Source organism: Ictidomys tridecemlineatus, chromosome 4 (genome assembly GCF_052094955.1).
Source record: "Ictidomys tridecemlineatus isolate mIctTri1 chromosome 4, mIctTri1.hap1, whole genome shotgun sequence".
Taxonomy (NCBI): Eukaryota; Metazoa; Chordata; class Mammalia; order Rodentia; family Sciuridae; genus Ictidomys; species Ictidomys tridecemlineatus.
Window position 1 is genome coordinate 40652044 of NC_135480.1, and position 21821 is coordinate 40673864.

At 34.4% G+C, this 21821-nt stretch overlaps 1 protein-coding gene across 6 annotated transcripts in view; it reads right to left on the bottom strand.

Moving 5' to 3' along the window:
- Window positions 1-1838: 1838 nt before the first annotated feature.
- Ano5 (anoctamin 5) overlaps window positions 1839-21821 on the bottom strand; it is an 86612-nt gene continuing 66629 nt past the window's right edge. For 5 of the 6 annotated variants that reach the window (XM_078046340.1, XM_040284600.2, XM_078046342.1 and 2 more), the window contains 5 exons: window positions 18694-18824; window positions 16534-16739; window positions 14856-15034; window positions 13213-13318; window positions 1839-5729 (listed from right to left, as the gene is read on the bottom strand). In XM_078046340.1, the coding sequence (XP_077902466.1) occupies window positions 5508-5729; window positions 13213-13318; window positions 14856-15034; window positions 16534-16739; window positions 18694-18824 (844 nt within the window). In that variant the 3' untranslated portion in view covers window positions 1839-5507. The remainder of the gene's footprint in view (window positions 5730-13212; window positions 13319-14855; window positions 15035-16533; window positions 16740-18693; window positions 18825-21821) is intronic. The other variant, XR_002485155.3, reaches the window with a different exon arrangement.

Here is a 21821-nt window from a genome sequence, read left to right on the forward strand (position 1 = left end):
CACAACCATTCCTGACACAGCGGTCCCAGGGAGTCAGTTTTGGTCCTTTGTTCCAAAAGGTCTTTGAGTATCAACACATGGAAAGGTGTCCAGAGGGCTCTAGCCTGTCTCCATTCTCCTCTCCTCTCTATATTCTGCACTTCCTGATCAGCAGTTGGTCCTAGGGCCATGAGTGAAACTTGGCTGCAGATTCAAAGCAGCAGCACCTACACAGAAATATCCCTTCATGGACTTCAGGAGCTCTCTTTCCAGTTCCTCTTCAGCACTATTTGACCCTGCAAGCTCCAAGTTGTTCTCCCATGACAGTGTTTCAGGAGAGATGAATAATGCCTTGTCAGATTTTTCCTGATCTTTCTTCTAGACCATTATTACTCCCCAGTCTTTTACAATTACAAAAGGTCAGTTTTGTTAATAAAAATTCCTTTTCTTCCCTACAATATTATTATGGTTTAGATATTAGGTGTCCTCCAAAAGCTCACATGTGAGACAATGCCTGAGAGTTTACAGATTTTTAAAAATCTCCTTTCTCAGTGACTCTGCATCTAGAGATCTGGGATAGTGCCTAGGAAGTCTGCATTTCCAACAAGTAGTAAGTAGTTCAGATACTTCTAATGGAAGTCGTTGGGGACTTCTTTCTGGGAAAAATTTCAACACATTGTTTTTCCTTGTGGATCTTTCTGCTCACCTTTATCATTTTCCAAAGTAGAAAAACTAAAGAGACAGTGAAATAGGAACTACCACATTCTCCCATTTGCCAGGTTTTGGGGGGACACTCTATGCATCACAAATCACACAGCAAATCACTCCATACTGCAGGAAAATTAAACAACCACTCTTAACATTGATTATCACATTCACTAGCAGGAACAAGTTGGGTAAGGGTGATTAGTTAGTACAAGAACGGGATTCCTTTGAACTGATTGGTTTAAGCCACAAGGAGTATACCTGCTAAACTACATGGTTTCTCAGCATGTTATCAACCACCATAAACTACTGGGGGGTCATCTGGTATCCTAGGTACTTTCCCTGTCTCATGTTGCTTGATTTCTGTCTGCCTCTTTGGCTAAGACTATCTGACATCGTATAAGGAAACAAATTCATAAAAATAAAGCTCCAGCTTCACTAATTTGACATAGTAGATACTGCCATGGAGATCAAAAATGAAAATTAGAAAGTTTACTTGGCCATTTGAACTGTATGATTAGTAAAATAGGTTTAATTTACCTTCTTAAATTAATAACTGAATAATAGAATTTTCATTCTTTTCAATCACAAACATTTAAAAAATCTGATCAAATACCAGATCATAAAAAAAGCCAAAACCAATAAATTTTAAGACAGAAATCAACCAGATAGGTTTATTTTCACATAGTAAAATGAAATTAGAAGAGATAATTAAAATATAACTAGGAACATTATGTGATAAAATTTTGAAATACCTTGCATCAAAAGAGAAAATGAACTGAAATTTAGAAGAAAATTTAATTATGTGGTCCCAAAAATATTGTACAGTTTAATGGAAAGTATTTCAACACATTGTTTTTCCTTGTGGATCTTTCTGTTCACCTTTATCATTTTCCAAAGTAGAAAAACTAAAGAGACAGTGAAATAGGAACTACCACATTCTCCCATTTTTCTAGACCTTCTAGCTTCTTACTTAAAGGATCTGCTCTCTGTGTGAGTAAAAAATGTATTTCCTGAATGAACCATGATGTATGTGTGCATTTAAATATCTCTAAACAATAACTTGGGTCAAAAATCTCTCTTAAAAGCACTCAACCTCAGAAAAAGTATATCTGAGTTTTACTTGAAAAATAAATTTAAGATTATGTCAAAAGTTTGTTTGAATATCACTTTATTCACTGAGCAAGTTTAAGTCTCTTGAAATTTATGTACATATTACTTAAGAGAATTTTTTTGCATACATGTGTATCCTCTTCCTGAAAGAAGAAAGAGAGAAAACAAAAAGGAGCACTTATTTTCTGGATTAGTCCCAGTGCATACAACCTCACACAAACAGAGAAATCTAGTCAAACATTTTTGGGGACTGGAAGCATGCATCTCACACAAATTAAGCCACACTACATGTTACTTTTGAACATTCTTATCATTTTTTACATAATACTGGAATAGTTATGCTTAAAAATCATTTCACAGAAAATTGAACAGTAAAAAATGTGTATAGAAAAAGAGCATCACAATAGTCACAGGATTCTTCATGGCATACTTCCAGTCCAGCCAATGGTCTTCTGTAAGGCCATTCCTTTATAATCTTCAATTACATAAGAGCTATTCCCTATTCCTGACATAAAACACAGATGAGACAGGTTCTATTTTCTTTCTTTCTTTTTTTTTTTTGGTACTGAAGATTGAATCCAGGGGCTCTCAACTACCAAGCCACATCCCCAGACCTTTTTGTTATTTTGAAACAGGGTCTTGTAAAATTTCTTAGGGCCTCACTAAGTTGCTGAGGCTGGCTTTGGACTTACCATCCTCATGCCTCAGTCTCCAGAGCTACTGGGATTTCAGGTGTGTGCCACCATGACCAGCCTGAGAGGTTCTTTCAAAACAATAGATTCCCTTTATGAATGGGCAGTATAAGTTCCTCACCCTCAAAGGGAGTAAGTTCCCAGAGATCCATAGCTACTCTGATAGGGCCTGCAATTATTTTGGAACCAACTTTTACTTTTGACACATAATAGTTGTCTCCTTGAAGTTTCTCCAATTTTTCTCCTACTTTTATAAGATGGCATGGGAGAGAGGTGCTTCTTTCCACCCACAGTGGCCATGCATCTGCACAGTACCTCTCTCTCCTAAAGGAACACAAGCAGGATCCAAAGGAATAAATACGTTCTTCTTCCTCCTCCTTTGCTCTGCTTCTTTTTCCTCATCTTCTCTGGAGAAGTTGCTTAATAGTTTGGCTTAAAAGAAGAATGTTAAAGCCAGGAACATCCATGAGATGTAGCAAACTTAAGAGAGCATTTAATTAGGACCCTTCCTTTTTGATAGATTCATCTAAAATAAATATTTTAAAGGATTCAGTTTATTGTATGCAAATAAAAACTGATGAAGGTAAGACTGACAGAGAACATTTGAAAAGAGTTATGTGTTATTGTTTTCTTTTTTTGGCTAAAACATTTTATTTCACATAAGATCTCAAATGTTCCCTGGAACATTTCTGAAAAGAAAAAGTGATCTCAATTTGATTAAGGGACAAAAACAACTCGAATGCTAATAACCATGAAGTTATACTTGGTGTTCAGGTGCTCTTAATCCAGCCCTCCAATAAAAACCAATGGATTTGGTTAGATGAAACAAATATTTGAATACATTTGGCTTCTGATTTTCGTTAGCAAACTATGAGGAAAGTGATACCAATATTTAATTTTAAAATCTCTAAAACAAGAAGAAACTTCTCAGTAAGAAATCACAAGGCGAATACAAAGAATACATCAATATATTTTAAAAGGAAAGTACCATCAATCATAAGAATTAATTATCTTAAAAACAATTTCCTCTTTTGCTGGTTTATTCGTATATTCTCTATTAACCCAACACTCGGGTACATTTGTTTTAAAGCTGTAGTGGACAGGTAACTTTATGAGTTAAATTTGTCTTTATCTTACTATCTCGCTCTTCTAAATAAGCCATAAAAATAAAATAATAAAATTGTATATCCAAGAAATTAAAGTCCATGCTCTTCCTTATTTTCATCAGCACCCAGGAAGGAAACAATATGAACTTGTGTACAATGTTCATTGTAATAATGCAGTTTGATTTGACGAGGTAATAATATTATTGTGTCTGGGGCTTATTTCATGGTAACCCTGACTGGTTTTCTCAAGCATGAAATATATCTCCTCCACATATATAATCATCTTTCAATTATGAGTTCATTTCAAGTTACCCAAAAATGTTCATGAAATATGGATGACAAATTGGTTCTTCCAATACTGGGGTAATGGCCTTACAGTTTTATAGAATGCATAATCCCCAGTTTTAAATGCTTAATATTAATCAGTAGTTAATATTGTTCATCTGTCATATATTTAATATTATTAATGCTATAAAATTCATTTACATTAGATTAAGAAATACTACTTTAAAAAACCTTGTGATACAGTTTCTTTGTGTGTGATAAACACTATTCCTTTGGAACTGACCTGTAATTTGAAACTAGAGAATCATATGGTATATAATCGGACTGCATCTCTTTTTCTCTCTAGTTGTAACACACAAATATAATACTTTGTTAAAAAGAATAAGAGCTAAAATTGTTGTACACGTACACAGGTCTAAATTTGAGAGGAATAATTTGACAAATATTGTTCACTTGACTATCAAGTCCATCACATTATTTTTACTTTGTTGATTTTTCCCTTGGTGTTAAACTTTTTGGTCATTTCTCTAAGACAAATTTACATTTGATATATTGTGTCAAATCAACAGCCAATAATATGATCTCTCATGTGTCAAAGGCATAGGAACAAGGCACTGGGCATTGTGTACAGTGATACACCGATATGAAAATGCTGTAAACTTATTAAGAGTTAAAATTCCTTTAAGCAAATAGACCGCATTTCATAAATAACTTTACTTAGCTTATACAAATAACTTGTGCTCAAAAAGGCTTCATGATGCAAAACAGGCATTCCAGAAGAAAAGCAATTTAAAAAACTTTAACAATTTTCTAGATTGAAGTGAATATATAAATATGTATTCTTTAACTGCTAAGAAAACACAGGTAATTTTCTCCAATACCTTTCTTTCACTCACTTGAAGACCTAACAACTTTGTAATGTGGTTTTCCAGATAGGACAATCCACAGTCTAGAAATTATAGTTATCAAAGTATTATCATTAAGTAACTTGTTGTTAGTCTCTGTTGAAACTCAAACATTTAGTCTTTAGAAAAAAAAATGAATTCTGCATTTGCCTGGAAGAAGTATCTGGGAGTATGATGGAGTTTAACTTGTATTGGACAATTTCAGGAACAAACTCCTGCTATGATATTTAACCAATATTCTTTAATATGTGAGTTTTATTATGTCATCTGATTTTGGTGTTTCACTTGCAGAATTTAAAATGGCAGGATTTATGCGACTCAGGAGGTCTCTCTGCTCCCTTTCTTTATGTAACACTTTTCTTGATGGGGAGGAGATATAAGCAACCCAAAAGAAGACCATAAAAATGTGCAGATGCACTGCAAGGAGAAGGGACAGCCCCAGTCCAGTGTTTCATTCTGAACTGCAAAACACCATGATTTCCCATAATCTGATTCTACATGTGCTTTCAACAATCATTTATAGGACCCCAGAAAACAATATCTGGGAAGGGCCCAGAGGATTATGCGAACAATATCACAAAGTTGGCCTCTTATGAAAGTATATAAAATTGAGTTAAAAAAAAAAGGAGTAAAATTGACACATGGCTTTTGGCCTCTGGCCCTAAACCCAGAGAAAAAAATTGAAGTGAGACAGGTAACCAGCTGCTTTTTCATTATGCTGATTAGATTGTTGATTTAGCCAGCTGTACTTTGCTTTCTTCCATCATGACTTGCTTGGAAAATAGATCTGAATTAATTCCCAAGTTCTCTTTTAATTTCTTGAGCTCAAAGTCATGGAGAATCTTGACAGTCATTAACTTTTCTCGTTTGAGTCTCTCCTCAACATCTTTTGGAACATCAGGAATCATCCAGGCCAACAAAAATTTAACCAAGAACACAACGTGCTAGAAAAAATATAAAGGGAAAACAAAGATACTGTTAGAATTGTTAACCATCTGGCGGGAAATCCTTATAAATAATCTCACTCATTCAATGAAATGCATGAAGCTTGAAGTTCTTGGACTACCAAGAACCCTTTCCTTCTATCATCATCCATACACTGGCATTTAACAAGTATATAATTTAAATACATTATTAGAGAAAAATCAATTGAGTTTAATTACTGAATATACATTTTATTTCTGTTTATTCCTGATGAGCTAGTAAATATTTGTGAAAGAATTAGTTTCAAGTATAAAGGAAACATTTAAACTTGGTGATGTGGTGGTTGAGAGTGGACACTGAAAAGACACAAGCAATTTTGTTTTAGATCTTCAGAAAAGTTCAGGAAAGAAATCATTATATAGGTTGAACTTGAAAACAAGAGTATTAATTAAAGCTGGGAGCATTGATTCAAGCCTGCAATCCCAGCAGATTAGGAGGCTGAGGCAGGAGGATCACCAGTTTAGAACCAGCCTCAGCAATTCAGTGAGTTCCTAAATCAACTCAGTGAGAACCTGTCTCTAAATAAAGTATAAAAAGGGCTGGGATTGTGGCTTACTGGTAAAGTACCATTGGCTTCCATCCTGGTACAAAAAAAAAAAAAATTAAAAATTTTTGCAAGATGCCAGCAGAACATTCAGACCTTCTCTCTCTCTCTCTCTCTCTCTCTCTCTCTCTCTCTCTCTCTCTCTCTCTCTCTCTCTCTCTCGCGCTCTCTCTCTCTTTCTCTCCATACTCCACCCATGTAGCAGCTGAATAGTTCACTTTTACACAAGACAGCTGTGGATTTAGAGACATCGACATATGTTGAGAGCCACAGCCAAAGGAGCCCCAGCAAACTTCCAGCTGCCGGCTGATGATTGGCTCACAGCGGCCCCAGCAACATCTAGCTGATTGGCTCCTCCACCGAGCTGCTCATTGGGCTGTTTCCCTGCCCTTTCAGACCACGGAGCTGCTCATTGGGGGACTTCTTTGGCTCCACCCACACGACCCAGCCAATCAGCCTCAAGAGCAGGAGGATTGTGGGAGGTGGTGAGGTTGGTGTGGGGGAGAGGCTTGTGGAAGCCCGTGGTGGCAGTTGGGCTCTGAGGGTTTTTTTCCTGAGGAGCTGTTTTGCTTGGCGTTTGTAGTTCTAAAAATAAAGTTAGTTTCTTTTGACAAGTGGCTCCTGAATTGTGCCCAGCCAGACTGCGGCAGACATAGCCAAGGATGGCATTGTGGTACATACTGAAAACAAAAGTTTATGAAAAGGAAGTGCAGCATAATACACTAAGAGACCCCAGGTTCACTTGCCTTGCTCAGCTCTCAGTACACAGGCAACCATGAAATTCTCCATGAACAAGAAGTTGGAGGATTTTTCCCCATGGGTAAAATAACCCACTGATGAAAGTACAACTGCATTTACCAAAATTTTGTGGTTTTCCAATGAAATTTTTTATTTACTCCCTTTACACTCTACAGTGAAATCTCTCAAGTGCAATCCAACTGTAGGCTTATAAAGTTTAGAATCACCTTTTAATTGCTTCTTTCTTAAGCATGAGCAAAACTACCAACTAGGTAAGTCTCTAACGTGAAAGAAAAAGAGAGAAATATACAAACAGGAAATAAAAGCAAAAAGGAGCAAAAGAATAGTAGAATAAAAAACAAAGGTATCAATCTATCACATTATAAAAGAGAAAATAAATGGTTATTAGAATTTGAAAATATGAATTATTTACCTGAATAATAAATTAGAAACAGAGAGGTACAACAACAACAGCAAAAAGAAACAATTATTAAGGAAATGATACAAGTAAATGCTCTCAACTTGAGAGGTAAGTATGTTTTCAGATCTAAGTGTCCACAATGACTACGTTGTTAAATAGTGAGGAACTGTTATAAAAAATTACAGAAGTAGGGGTTACTGAGAAAATTTCTAAAGCTTATTGAGCTTCAAAGGAGACCATAAACAAAGAGTAGGAAATAAGAATGACATTTAATTTCAAAACAACCCTGAAAGCTGAAAGATGAAGAAAAGTCTTAAAACATTTCAAGAATACATAAAGCTGATGGAACAATAAGGAACATAACATTCAATCTTGAATTCTGTAACAAATAATCATTTGTGAACAAAAAGCCTTTATGGAATATTCAAGATATCAAAAGTTGACCATCCCAAACTGAGAAAGTTACTGGAAGATGTGCTTCAACAAATTAAACTAGCAAACCAAAAAGGATTCCCAATACCATTTACTGGATAGAAAGGTGATCTTCTGATGAAAAATGTAGAAATAAAAGAGTAATAAATTAATGAAGAAGTAAGTGGGGAGGGAAAAATAGAGTATGAAAGAGGGACAGCAAAATTACAGTAAAATCAATGTATTCAGAATATAATCCATGAAGCAGATGTGACTATTATTTCTAAAGTCACAATTTTAGAACTTGACTATTGTCACTAATCTACAATTTCGTATTCAAAACTCTTTGCATAGGGATGTTGTTTTGCCAGAGGTATGATATCAGAAAAGTGGGTTTAAGAAGCTAAAATATTTGCCTTTGGAGATTAAGATGAGGATGAGGAGAAATGCGTGAGAAGGCTCCTTTATGGCCATGTCAAACTATTTCATTTTTAAACTTCCATGTATAACCTTGATGATAATAAAAACAAATTCAAAAGAACCTGAATGGAATTGAATGTCTATGTGTCAGAGTTGTTTATTCTGGCGTTTTCTGCAGGGTAAAAGGTGCCTAACTTTGTTTTCCTTCTTCCTTAATGGCCTTCCTTATGATTTGTAGCAATCAAACTTAGCATTTGTAACACATCAAATACTCCCTCTGTATTGGTTATCTTTTCATGCATGTCTTGTCTCTGTAAATACATTAGATATTCCACAAAAGAGGATCCATAATATAATGAATGGTGAGAGATATGTGAGACTGGAGAGACTGGCTTGCTGGATGTTTAAGATCAAGAATTAAAGACTGAATTTAAAACAAAAGGGCCATGAAAACCATCATCTGGCTCTTGCCCTCTAAGTCCGCCTAAACCCAGGGAATAAGGGAACTTCTCTAAAGAGCTTTGCAAAGGAAAGCCAATCAGTGCACTTGCAAGAGTGGAGTCATTGGAGAAGTGAGATATCCCTGATGCTTCCAAGCAAATGGCACTAAAGAGCTAAGAAGCTGCTCTTAAGTTCCTGAAGACTGACTCCCATGAGAACTCAGCTGACCCAACAATAGATCTGAATGAAGTCCATTTGACCAGCTTGATCTTAAACACTTAGCCAAAGCAGTTAAAACAAAACCAAAGTAATTCCTGAGCATATAAAAGAAGAAGCAATAGTTAACTGTAACTTAAGATATACAATTGTGTTAGCCCCTAAGAATAAATAAGACTGGAGGCTACAAAAGACAGATTCTTAGGCAGGAATACCTGGTAACTATCAAGAAAAACTGCCAGAGTCAGAAGTTTTTAGTCAGTTTAAGGCCTATAGATTTTCCTAACCTCTACATGGGTAGGCTCAGTGTTTGCTAGTATGATTAGTATGATTATCTAGCCTGAAGTACCAAAATAAAAAGATCTTTACTAAATAACAGGTCACACCAGTAAAAAGATATTTTACAAAATCAGATGACGTTAAATAGCTTAACTACACCTTATGGAGACAGACATCTGTGACATTAAAAGTGTGTGTGTACATTCCTGATAACTCTGACAATGTTAAAGATTTATATTCCCAAATAAAGGCCTTGCCCTCTCCAGCCTCGTTAAAGGATAAAGGGACAATTTTATTGACTTCTTTCATCTTCATGATATTCACTGACATGTTCCAGATGCTGCAGCATTTATTTTGCATTAATCTCATTTCAGTACTCATGTCTTTTTGTTTCTCTCTCTCATAGAAGTACCCATCCCCAGATAACTCTATAACCTATTCCCAACAGCTTCGAGCTGAGAGGGACTGACGTAATTTCTAAAAAGGAAACCCCAAACAGCTTTCCCCACTCCATGTCACCTCCTCTCAGCTCGAAGCCGTAAGAGAAGTTGTCACCCCTTCTCCTTATAGTTGTAAGGAGTTCTTAAAATTAGAGAGGAGAATGAAGCCAGAATTAAAGACAAGAATTCAGTATAGACAGATATATCGGGTTGGATGAACAGAATGGAGGCAAATTTCGGTCTGGGAAGTAATGTCCTCACAGTCCTTTCTCAACTCTTATCAAGATAATCTGCTCCTGCTCCAACCTGTTGCTAAGGTAACCTATACCAGGAATTTTCCCTCCCTATAGGGAATTGTAAAAGTTGTTAATTAATGCACCTGGGCCCTCCCTCTTCCTGCCCAAATCATTTCACGTGGGCCCCTCCAGCCCATCTGCTTCTCACCTTTTGGCCATTCCACTGGAACATCTCCTAGGCCTAGTCACATATGCAGGAAGAAGAGAGAAATAATGAGGAAGAGAGAGGAGAACAAAGAAAAATATATAGAATATATAAAAGAGGCAAAACACTCTCACTTCTAAGGATAATAGGACACCAGCTATGGCCCCCTTCTCCCTACTGGGAGAAGTCTGTATTACCCCTTTTTAAATAAACCCTGCATCTCTTATTTTTCCAAATGAATTTCATGGTTGCTTTTTCTAGTTCTATAAGGAATGTTAGTGAGATTTTAATAGGAACTTCATTGAATCTGTATAGCACTTTTAGTAGTATGGCCATTTTGACAATGTTAATTCTGCCTATCTAAGAGCATGGGAGATCTTTCCATCTTCTAAGGCCTTCTTCAATTTTCTTTCAATTCCTTTCTTTCTAAGGCCTTGTTCAATTTCTTCTTCAATTTCTTTTAGTGTTCTGTAGTTTTCCTTGTAGAGGTCCTTCACCTCTTTTGTTAAATTGATTCCCAAGTATTATTATCATTTTTGAGGGTATTCTGAGGGGTAGTTTTCCTAATTTCTATTTCAGAGGATTCGTCACTGATGTATAGAAATGCATTTGATTTAGGGGTATTATGCTATTATGTCCTGCTATTTGCTGAATTCATTTATTAATTTTAGAACATTTCTGGTGGAATTTTTGGGATCCCTTAAGTATAGAATCATGTCATCAGAAAATAATGATAGTCTGAGTTCTTCTTTTCCTATTTTCATCCCTTTAATGAGAAGACCCAGAATAGCCAAAGCAATCCTTAACAAGAAGAGTGAATTAGGAGGCATCACAACACCAGACCTTAAACTATATTATAAAACTATAGTGACAAAGTAGCCTGGTATTGGCACCAAAGTAGACATGTAGACCAATAGTACAGAAGACACAGAGACAAACTCACGTAAATATAATTATTTCATATAGACAAAGGTGCCAAAAACATACATTGGAGAAAAGATAGGCTCTTCAACAAATGGTGCTGGGAAAACTGGAAATCCATATGCAGCAAAATGAAGCTAAACCCCTATCTCTCACCATGTACATAACTCAACTCACAAGTGGATCAAATACCTAGGAATTAGACCAGAGACACTATACCTAATGGAAGAAAAAGCAGGCCCAAATCCTCATCATGTTGGATTAGTCTTCCTTAACAAGACTCCTAAAGCATAAGAAATAAAATCAAGAATCAATAAATGGGATGGATTCAAACTAAAAATTTTCTTGTCAGCAAAAAAAAAAAAAAATCAGTCAATGAGGTAAAGAGAGACTCTACTTTTTGGAAGCAAATGTTGGCACATGTGATAGAGCACTAATCTCCAGCATCATATATAAAGAACTCAAAAAACTTAACACCAGAAAAACAAACAACCCAATCAATAAATGGGCAAAGGAGCTGAATGGACACTTCTCAGGAGAAGATAAACAACCAATCAACAAATACATGAAAAAATATTAAAAATCTCTAGTAATTAGAGAAATGCAAATCAAAACTACCTTTATTCTAGTCAGTCAGAATGGCAGTTATCAAGAATATAAGCAACAATAAGTATTGGTGAGAATGTGGGGAAAAAGACACACTCATATATTGCTGATGGGACTGCAAATTGGTGCAACCAATCTGGAAATCAATATGGAGAGTCCTTAGAAAACTTAAAATGGAACCCAGCTATCCCACTCCTTGATCTATACCCAAAGGACCTAAAAAGAGTATACTACAGTGATGCAGCCACTTAAATATTATAGCAGCACAATTCAAAATAACTAAACTGTGACAGCAACCTAGATTCCCTTCAAAAGATCAATGGATAAAGAAAATGAGGCATATATATGCAATGGAATATTACTCAACATTAAAATAGAATAAAATTATGGCATTTGCAGGTAAATGCATGGAGTTGGAGAATATCATGCTTAGTGAAGTAAGCTAATCCCCCAAAACCAGGAGTTGAATGTTTTCTCTGATAAGTGGATGCTAATCCATAATAAGGGAGGGCATGGGATGAGTGGAGGAACTTTGGATGGAACAAAAGGGATGGGGTAAAGGGAGCATGGGAATAGGAAAGATGGTGAAATGAGATGGATATCATTACCCTAGGTACATTCATGATTACATGAATGGTGTGACTCTACTTCATGAACAACCAGAGAAGTAAAAACTTCTGCTTCATTTCTGTACAATGAATCAAAGAGCTTTCTGCTGTCATGAGTAACTTATTAGAACTAATAAAATAAAGAACAATCTATTGGAAAATAAAATCAAAGAAAATTGACCTTACAATAGCACCACAACCATGAGAAATATACTAATTCACCAATGGGATACAATAAAGAGCATAGAAATAGGCACAGAAAATAAATAAACAAATAAACTCTGCTTTATATGCTTGCCTCAGCATGCTTCTCTAATGTTATACTTCAGTGTGTGAGGCAGCAGGACTTGTCACCGATAACTGGTGGTATCAGAAGCCTACCTCTAAAATTTACTTGATTTACCTTAAATCAACCACCTATTTCAGGAGGGCATCAATTTATTTGTCAAGGTGAATAAGTACAATTTATGAGATTGTTGTGACTTAAAATTGCCTCTGGAACCAGAATATAATAACTAAAATCTATAAAATCAGTGCACCACTTTCGTTCTCTCATCTCAGGGAAATGTGGTGACATTTTTCGTTACCTTTTCTGTCACCATGGTCTCTTTGACATGAGTAAGTAAATAGCGGGCAACTCATCTGCATTGAAAACATTCCTAAACTGCCTCTTATGACAAGAAATATTTCCTTCAAAATAACTTATTGAGATAAAGCTAATGAGATGTTCATCATTACCCTAGGTACATTCATGATTACATGAATGGTGTGACTCTACTTCATGCACAATCAATCCTTTTAATTGATTCTTTTTAGTTATATAAAATATTAGAATTCATTTTGAATCAATTATTTAAAAAGAGGTAATTCTAACTTTCTGATGAGCAGGTACCTTTCGAAATAGCTACCTAAAGTGAGAGGAAAGAGTAACTGGAAGGAAAGTTAAGAACAGCTTACTTCCATAACTATAATGAAGGTCATCCTAGCAGCAAGGACATGCCAGAATTGCATATTATGAATGTATTTATCCTTATCTTCGGGAGGGTTTCTATAATCTCTGTACCTGAAAAAATAGAAATAAAAGCAAAAAAATTAAGTATAATTTCAACTATAGAGACTTGGCATGAGCTCTTATTACCCTGTTCATTGACCTCAAAAGTCAGGTCATAGGATGATAAAACAAATACTTTATTTTTTGTTAATATAAAACATTTTCTTGTTTATATAAAACCATGGCTGCATGCTATTTATATGCAGAAGATCTCTAAAGGAAACATACAATTGAAACATCTCTCATGTCCTCAAGACAAACTTCCAGTTACCAAACTCTGCTGTCTCCATTTTTCTCTCTTCCTACTCATCACCACTTAGTTCTATCCCTCTCTCCACCAAAACTGCTTGTATTCTGTTACTAAATTAAAAGAACAGTTTAATCTTCATTTTGTTTAACCTTTGAATAATAGGATTTGAGATTGTTGACCATTTCTGTTTTCTTGAAACTGTTTTCTCTTACATGTAATGACACAGCATCAATCATTGTTTCTTACTAAATTTCTGGACTTTTCTTAATGTTCAACTCTGTGAGCTCATTCTCTTCTACAAAAGTCACTAGATATGGGATAACATTTCTTCTGATGCTAGAAAGTGATGAAACAAAACACAGTGCCCATGTTCTTAAACATTATACTATGATTCCTTTATGTCTAAGTATGGAATATTACGTGTTTCTGTCTTTTTGCCTTGCAACATTCTTCTCATTCTTTGTTGGAATCCCAAAGGAGGCAGTGGTTTAAGGCTTAAATTAGGTTAAGGTATCTTGATGTGTATGGGTATCTACCTACCCACCTACCTACCTATCCACCTAACTAATACTATCTTTAAATTCAAATAATATAAAGATCCTCACAGTGTATGACTTACTGAATGTGGAAAAAAATAGTTCATATCCCATTTCACACTCCCTACACAGAAAATCCCTTAAATGGGAAGACTCTCACATTATTATGTTATTTCTTTCTAATTCTACCTTTTTTTCTGAGGACACATAGATAAATTCAAGAAAGTTAAATGCACACATAAATATGATCATGCCGCGTGACAGACAGATATTACACATTGAGACTAAGGACATTTGTTGGTGAGCATTAATTTTGAAAATAATACACCAATATTGGGTCTAAGCCACAAAAAAAGCTGATTTATAGTGAGGGATTAGTATTCCAAGATTTTATAACTGCAAAGTGGCTGAGATGTGACTCAAACCTAAATGCATTTGTCTCCCACCAAGCATGCATGTTCTTTTCACCCACACTTTGTTCTTCTTACTTTTCTGATTATTTTCTTTTACAGTTCTACTATCCTTATCCAAAATAAGAAACTATCTGATATCAACATGATATTTACCCATAATATATTGTTTTTACTCATTCTATTTTCCCAAATTGGAATCAGATAATGTGTGAATTGTAGAATTAGCATGCATTATTTATCAAAGGTTTTTGTTGACTCCAGTAAATCCTTTACATTGTAAGACAAGAAAGAAATGGATAATGTAAGAAATACAGTTAAAGGGAAAAATTAAAACCTAGACAAAAAGAAACCTGCAAGTGGTGAACTCTCGTTTTTCCGAAGGTGCAGTGTGGTTTGGAAAATCAGCTATCAGGAATACCGACAGACTGTTATTGACATATCCTTTCAAAGGATGCGTGATATTTGTTGAATAGGCGTAGTAGTACACTAAACGGGGGATGATGTCTGATGTAAACGCGACAATAAAAGCCTGAAGGACAAAGCAAGAGAAAGATAGTGAGCTGTCAATCTTATTTTTCAAATGTACTATCTGTATATTTCTCAGTACCCAAGAGACATGGATGAAAAATGATTAAAACATTATTGTAAATCATTCTACTCATATGCCAGTCTTTGGTTTAAAACATGAAATAGCTTATTTATAGTGAGAGATGACTATTCCAAGATTTTACAAACTACAAAGCTGCTGAAATGAGAACTAAACCAAATGTATCTGTCTCCACGAAGCATGAACTTCCCCCCATGCCTTGCTCCTTTTTACTTTTCTGATTGTTTCCTTTCACTACTGTCCTTAACCCAAATTCTCATGATTAGAACAGCTCCATAATCTAGCTGTGTGTGTGTGTGTGTGTGTGTGTGTGTGTGTGTGTATTTTTACAGGAGGAAGATAAGGAGGAAATGGAAAGATAGAAGACTAGATGCTGATTAACCATACTTAATTGCTCAGTACAATTAATCTCAGCATTCAATTTCATGTGGATGTTAGTGTTCAATTCTTTCATGAAGTGTTGGAATTATACAAATAGCATGTTTTCTTTAGAACAGATGAGTCAATTTAAATCCATCTGGCTATGGCATCTTCATTTTTATCAGATTTTTTTTAAAGTCATGGTTATTACTTTTTGGCTACTAATCTATTTAGGTTTTCTATCACTTGTTGAATAAATCTGACATATTTTTATTTCTTAAGAAACTGTTAGTTTCAAATACATTTTTTTAGAATAAATGGCTACATAGCAGTCTCTCATATTTTTTTTCAGAATTTTGTTTTTTTATTTCTTTCCAACAAAACAGTTCTTGATTTAATTAGCAATTATGTTACTTTTGTTTGTTTTCTAATTTGGTTATTTATGATTTTTTTTACTTATTCTTTTTTTACATATCTTCTACTGATGTGTTTCATAAATTTCCTTTAGTATCTTAAGTCAAATGCTCAACTCATGTTTTCCTTTTTAAAAAATATAAACATGGGGTTAGGGTTGTGGCTCAGTGGTAGAGAGCTTGCATAGCATGTGTGAAGAACTGGGTTTGATTCTCAGCATTGCATATAAATAAATGAATAAAATAAAGGTCCATCAAAATCTAAAAAATATAAAAAGTTAAATTAAAAAAACATGTATAGGTATGAAATTTTTCACTGTCAGTGTGATTTTAATTCGTTCCTATATGTTCTCCTTTTAATTTTGTTCTGTCTATAATTTCATCATTATTTCCTATTATACAAAGCTTACTTAGAAGAATAAAAATTAAGTGGTTAGATTTTTTTCTTTGATTATGTTAGTATCACCTTCAGTTTTCAAATATATTATGGGTAAATATGCAATGTACAATTAGGATATTTTATCTTCTTGGCCTACTCTCACGATGAAATCACTATAACTAAAGACTGAGTTAAGTATCATTCACATGTCCCCATTCCTATGAAAACAAAATAGGACACAGTCACTCAACCAAAGTAGGTCCACTTACATTAGTTGCAACAGAAACAACGGCCATTCCATAAAGTATGTCTTGCCAAACGCCTATGCTATGAGCTTTGGCAGCTACAGGTCTCCTATACTGAGTAGTAAGTTTCCAGGCATCCACTCGTATCTCTATGATGTTATTCAGAAGGGCAAGAAGAGGGGCCAAAGGAAAAGAGGCCACAAATAGCGTGACAAATCCAAACTGGATAACTGTAGAGATTAAAAAAGAACCATTAACTCATGAAGAAGAAAAGAGAGGAACATATTTTCAAACTCCTGCCTCTTCTTTCATTTGAAGAGATCTATATCAGTAAAACAAACCAGGCCTCTTTCCTTCTGCCTATTGCATCCTCCACATAGAAGGCAGAATGACTTATCTGTTAGAAGTGGAAAGAACTTAGATGCATAGCTCAGATATTTTCTTGCTTTTTTTTTAGAGATCTGCTTGTCTGAAGAAAGAATCTATTCTTTGTCTTTATTTTATTTTGGTATGGGGGACAAACTCAGGGATGCTTTGCCACTATGCCTTATCCCCAGGTCTTTTAATTAATTAATTTTAATTTTTTTTAAATTTTGAGAACGGGTCCCACTAAGTTGCTTAGGGCCTCACTAAGTTGCCGAGGTTGGTTTCGAACTTGCAATTCTCCTACCTCTGACTCCCAAGTTTCTGGGATCATAAGCATGTACCATCGCGACTGGCGTTCTCTGCCTCTTATTTATGGTAAGTTTAGGTTTATGCTAATCTTCAAATTTGTATTCGAATTTAAATTTGTGTTGGGATAATTGAGTTTTTTTTTTCTGTCTTGTTATCCTACGTACATTTTGAGATGAATGACATCTGGATGCTTCTAATACCCAACAAAATTTCTGGAATAAGGTATCTGCTAAAGCCCTGATCTTATGTATTACCTTGTATCTTTCTGAGTTTCACTCTCTCCCCTCATTAAGACTTAGCAGGGGAACTATACCTTTGCAAGTGGGCTTCTCTTCTCATTTTTGCTCTTTTGATTCTAGCAATGCTGGAACCCATGCAGCTGACAGCCTGAACTTTTCTTCACATGAATGAAGAAAATATAATGAGAAATACAGAAATGACTTTCCATTTAAAGAAAAAATAAAGAATCTTCCACCAGTTTTCTATTTTAAAATTAGTCCTGAATATTTCTGTATTTCATCTTTTTTCATAATAATGAATCAGGTGTGTTATTAAGTGAATACATATTGACTCTCTCCTCTTCTACTATCTTTCCTGACCTAATAGAAAATTAAGAGAAAACATTTAGTTGAAGCAGTATGAATTTTCCAGGTTCAAATCTCAGAACTTTACCTAGAATATTTGTGATTCACAGAAAACTAATTAGGTTAAGTTTCAGTATTCTCAAAAGTAAAATGTCAAATAATGACTAGTCAGCACAATTATTTTAAGGTTAGAGATAATGAATGGAAGTTTCCAGAACAAATTGACTCTTAATGGGTCTCAATAAAGAGTAGGTGATTGAGGTCATCTCATGCATTGCTCCATGATTTTATGAGCCTTGGAAATAAATGAAAAAAAGTTGTCATCTATAATTCCACCAGAAAAGGATAGTCACTTGGGTGAAATACTCTAAGCAGATTATAGAGCAGTCCCCAGCACTAACTTTCCTAACATATCTCAACATTTCTTTTCTGTCCAACGCTTGAATATTTTATGCATTTATTATGTTCAGTTTGTATCTATCCTGCAAAACTGCTTTTACATTCTTCTCAGTCTGACATTAAGGATATTTACTAAATGCATGTCAGACTCTGGAAATGTTTTCCAACTTATTTTCTCTCTGAGCTTTCACTAAGGATAACAAGGAAAAAATAGCCACTGAAGTAATTTGAGAAGGGTGTTAATCTGTGATTCTGACTTAATTTGTTTCAACAATATTAACACTCAATTGACAGGAAAAATATCTCTAAGATTCATTTGTTTTGAAAATAAACTTTAATTTGTGTTCTGTTTAGTGAGACAGAGAAATGGTGAATTAACTTATCCATTTTTATCCACTCATCTTTTCACCCTCTATCCAATGATACTGAACATCTACTAAGTACAAGACAGAAAAAAAATATTAAGATCTGAAAAACCATTCATTTTATTCAAGCCAACTCTTTCAGAATGGTGGCTAGAAATTACCTGTTTCTAAGTATTCATAGAATAACCCCAGTTGTCCAAAAGTTTCAAGGTCATGATCCTGCTCCCAGCGACTGTACAATTTCTCAGAGTTGGTCCGAGCTTTTCGGCGTCTCCACCAATTAAAAACCAAGCTGTTGGAAGTGACAGAAGTAAATACATGAAAGCGAGCTAAAAAGGAAGAGGTCAGAGAGCTAGTGTGCTGAATCTGGAAAATGGCAGTAAGTAAATAACTGAAGGCTACAGAACAAGAAGTTTATAATTAAATTTTAAATCAAAATCTATTATTCTTTTCACCACAAATGTGGAGGTCAAGATTTCCTCATTGGAGTGATTAAGAAAACAAGACCACTCTGAAACTGATCATGGAAATATATTTGCTCAGATACAGATTTGTTGATCAACATGTGAAGAAGATCGCCACTAGAACCATTTAATAAACTTTATATTATCACAATATTCAGAAGGACATTCAAGGAAATGAAAAATAGAGATTGTTTATGAAGGAAAATATAAAGACTTTTATAGATGCAATAGTACTATAAAACTTTAACCAAATAAATTCCATACTATATAAAAATGTATTGTGATAATGTTCAATGTTTTGGATAACAAATGCTTTTTTTTTTAAGTAACATATCTATGAAATATACCATATTGACAGATTTAAGTACAAAAATATAAAATCATCTCAACTGGTGCAAAAATGTATTTGATATATTTCAAACATCTATTAAAAACTAGTCAGAGGTTTTAATAGATGTTTGAAATATATAACAAAAAACTTATCTGATCAAAAGTATCTAACAAAATCCTGAGGCAAACATCATTCTTAACAGTGAAAAAAATGAGAATTGCTCCCTTTAGAATCAAGAACAAAATAAGATTGTGCAGGATTATATTTAAGATTCTAATGTAGATCTGAGCTAGTAAAATAAGATGTGGGAAAAGTGAAAGAGAAAGTTGTGATTAACAATGACATGACTATCAGCATAGAAAAACGATATGAAGTTAGACAAAAATTATTAAAAGAGGTAATAAGGTTTATCAATATGTTTCATTCCTATATACCCCAAACAGAGGGGAAAATATGTTTTAAGAAGATATCATTTACAATAGCAACTAAAATTAAAAGTATCTAGAAATGGATTTGACAAAAGATTTAAAAACCTTTATGCACAAGTTTAAAATCTGCATCTGAACTCATTAAAGTACAAAATAAATCTCTGTGAATAAGAAGACTTGCTTCATAAAATATCAATTATTTATATTGAAATAATTGAGATGGAATTTCTATAAAACATCCAAAACATGTTCCATGTGAAATCTAACAATATATTTTTTAAGCTTTATAGAGATAGACAAAAAGATGAAGGATAGTTAATACAGTTCTATAGATAAGGACTAATTTGGTAAAACCTTCCCCTTCAGATATCAAGACCAATTATAAACATATATTAATTAAAAGATTATAGTATTAATGCAGGAGTAATCAAATTCTGGAACAGAATGGTGACCTAGAAATAGTTTTGCACTTCATGTATTACAAAAATGGTATTGTAGATTATGGAGTATAGGAAAAAGGAGTCTCTTAGTAAGAAATAATATAACAATTTACATATACATGTATGTAATTTATATAAACAAATATATACATAAAAATTTAGATTTTCACCTCATATCAAACATAAAAAAATGTTTCCACATATTAAGAATTTGAAAGTAAAAAACAATAATGTTAAAATATACTTTAAAATTTAGAAGAATTATGTAAGAGCATTTTTTAAATATTGGCTTAGAGAAGAATTTTTTAAACAAGATGTCAAAAATGTTAACATAGAAAAGACTGATAAATTCTACTATCAGCCTTGAGTATCCCTTATCTGAAATGTGTGGGACCAGAATTATTTCTGGATTTTGGAATATTTACTTGTACATAGTGAGGTGTCTTGGGGATTGGATCCAACTGAAAACATAAAATTCATAAATGTTTGATATATACATAAAATACATAGCCTGATGGTGATTTTATGTACTCTCTTAAGTAATTTTTGCATGACATAAATCAGAAGACCATAGATCAGAAGAATACTTTATCACTACAAATCTAAAAAACCTTACGTGTCTTTTCTAAATTTCTACAAACAGCCTGCTGAATGTTCTTCAATTTTTAGTTCATTATGATAGAATTTTGCTTGTTTCCTGATCTGCACGCCATAAAGTAGCCTGTGTCCACTGTGATGTTGAAAGTTACTTTCTTTCAATACACAATACAGATCTTAAATGTTAGCTTTTTGCAGATTTTTTCTTCTTTTCATTAATTCTCTAAATCCCCTTCAGCAACCTATTGAATGTCTGTCTGTCTGTAGCTCTGTTTATCCAGGTCATATGGTGGTCATTCCAGCACCATACTTGTCTGTAAAGATATTCTGCACTTACACTGCTCTCCATTTTCTCCAACAGCTTAACTTTCTGTGCCATAGATAAATTTAAGTGCTTTCTTTTTTTCTTAACACTATTACCAATGGTAGAACCTGCAGTCCTCTGAAATTTCCAAGAGTATCTTCACACCACAGGACAAAGAATAAGCAAAAAATGTAGTGTGAATAATTCATATACACTTTGGCCTCAAGTAAAGCATCATGGAGAAACTGTTGTTGGGGCAACTGATCTGTGCTTTTATTAGTATTTGTGAGTGTGCTTGTGTAGGGAAATCTGGGAATGTGTGGAAAAGATATGTTGCAGCTGAAGGGGGCTGGGTGGTATTTTTTCTGGGGAACACTAAATAGATCAGGTATTCGAGTCAGCATTTTGATTGAGACTCTCACATGAGGTCAAGTGTGGGATTTTCCACTTATGGCATCGTGTAAGAGTTCAGAAAGCTTTAGGGTTTGAAGCTTTTCAGATTTTGAATTTGGGATCAGGGTTACTTGACCTGTAATAAAATTATGTGCTTTCATCCAGATAAAGCATTGACCCCCAGTCAACAGTGATTTTTTTCTGACAAGAGCACCTTTTCAATGTCTAGAGACATTTTGTCTGTTGTAACTATAGAGTGGGTGGCCTGAAGGCATCTAGAAGGTGCAGACCAAGGATATTTCTAAAACTCTATGATGCAAGCCCAGCACAAG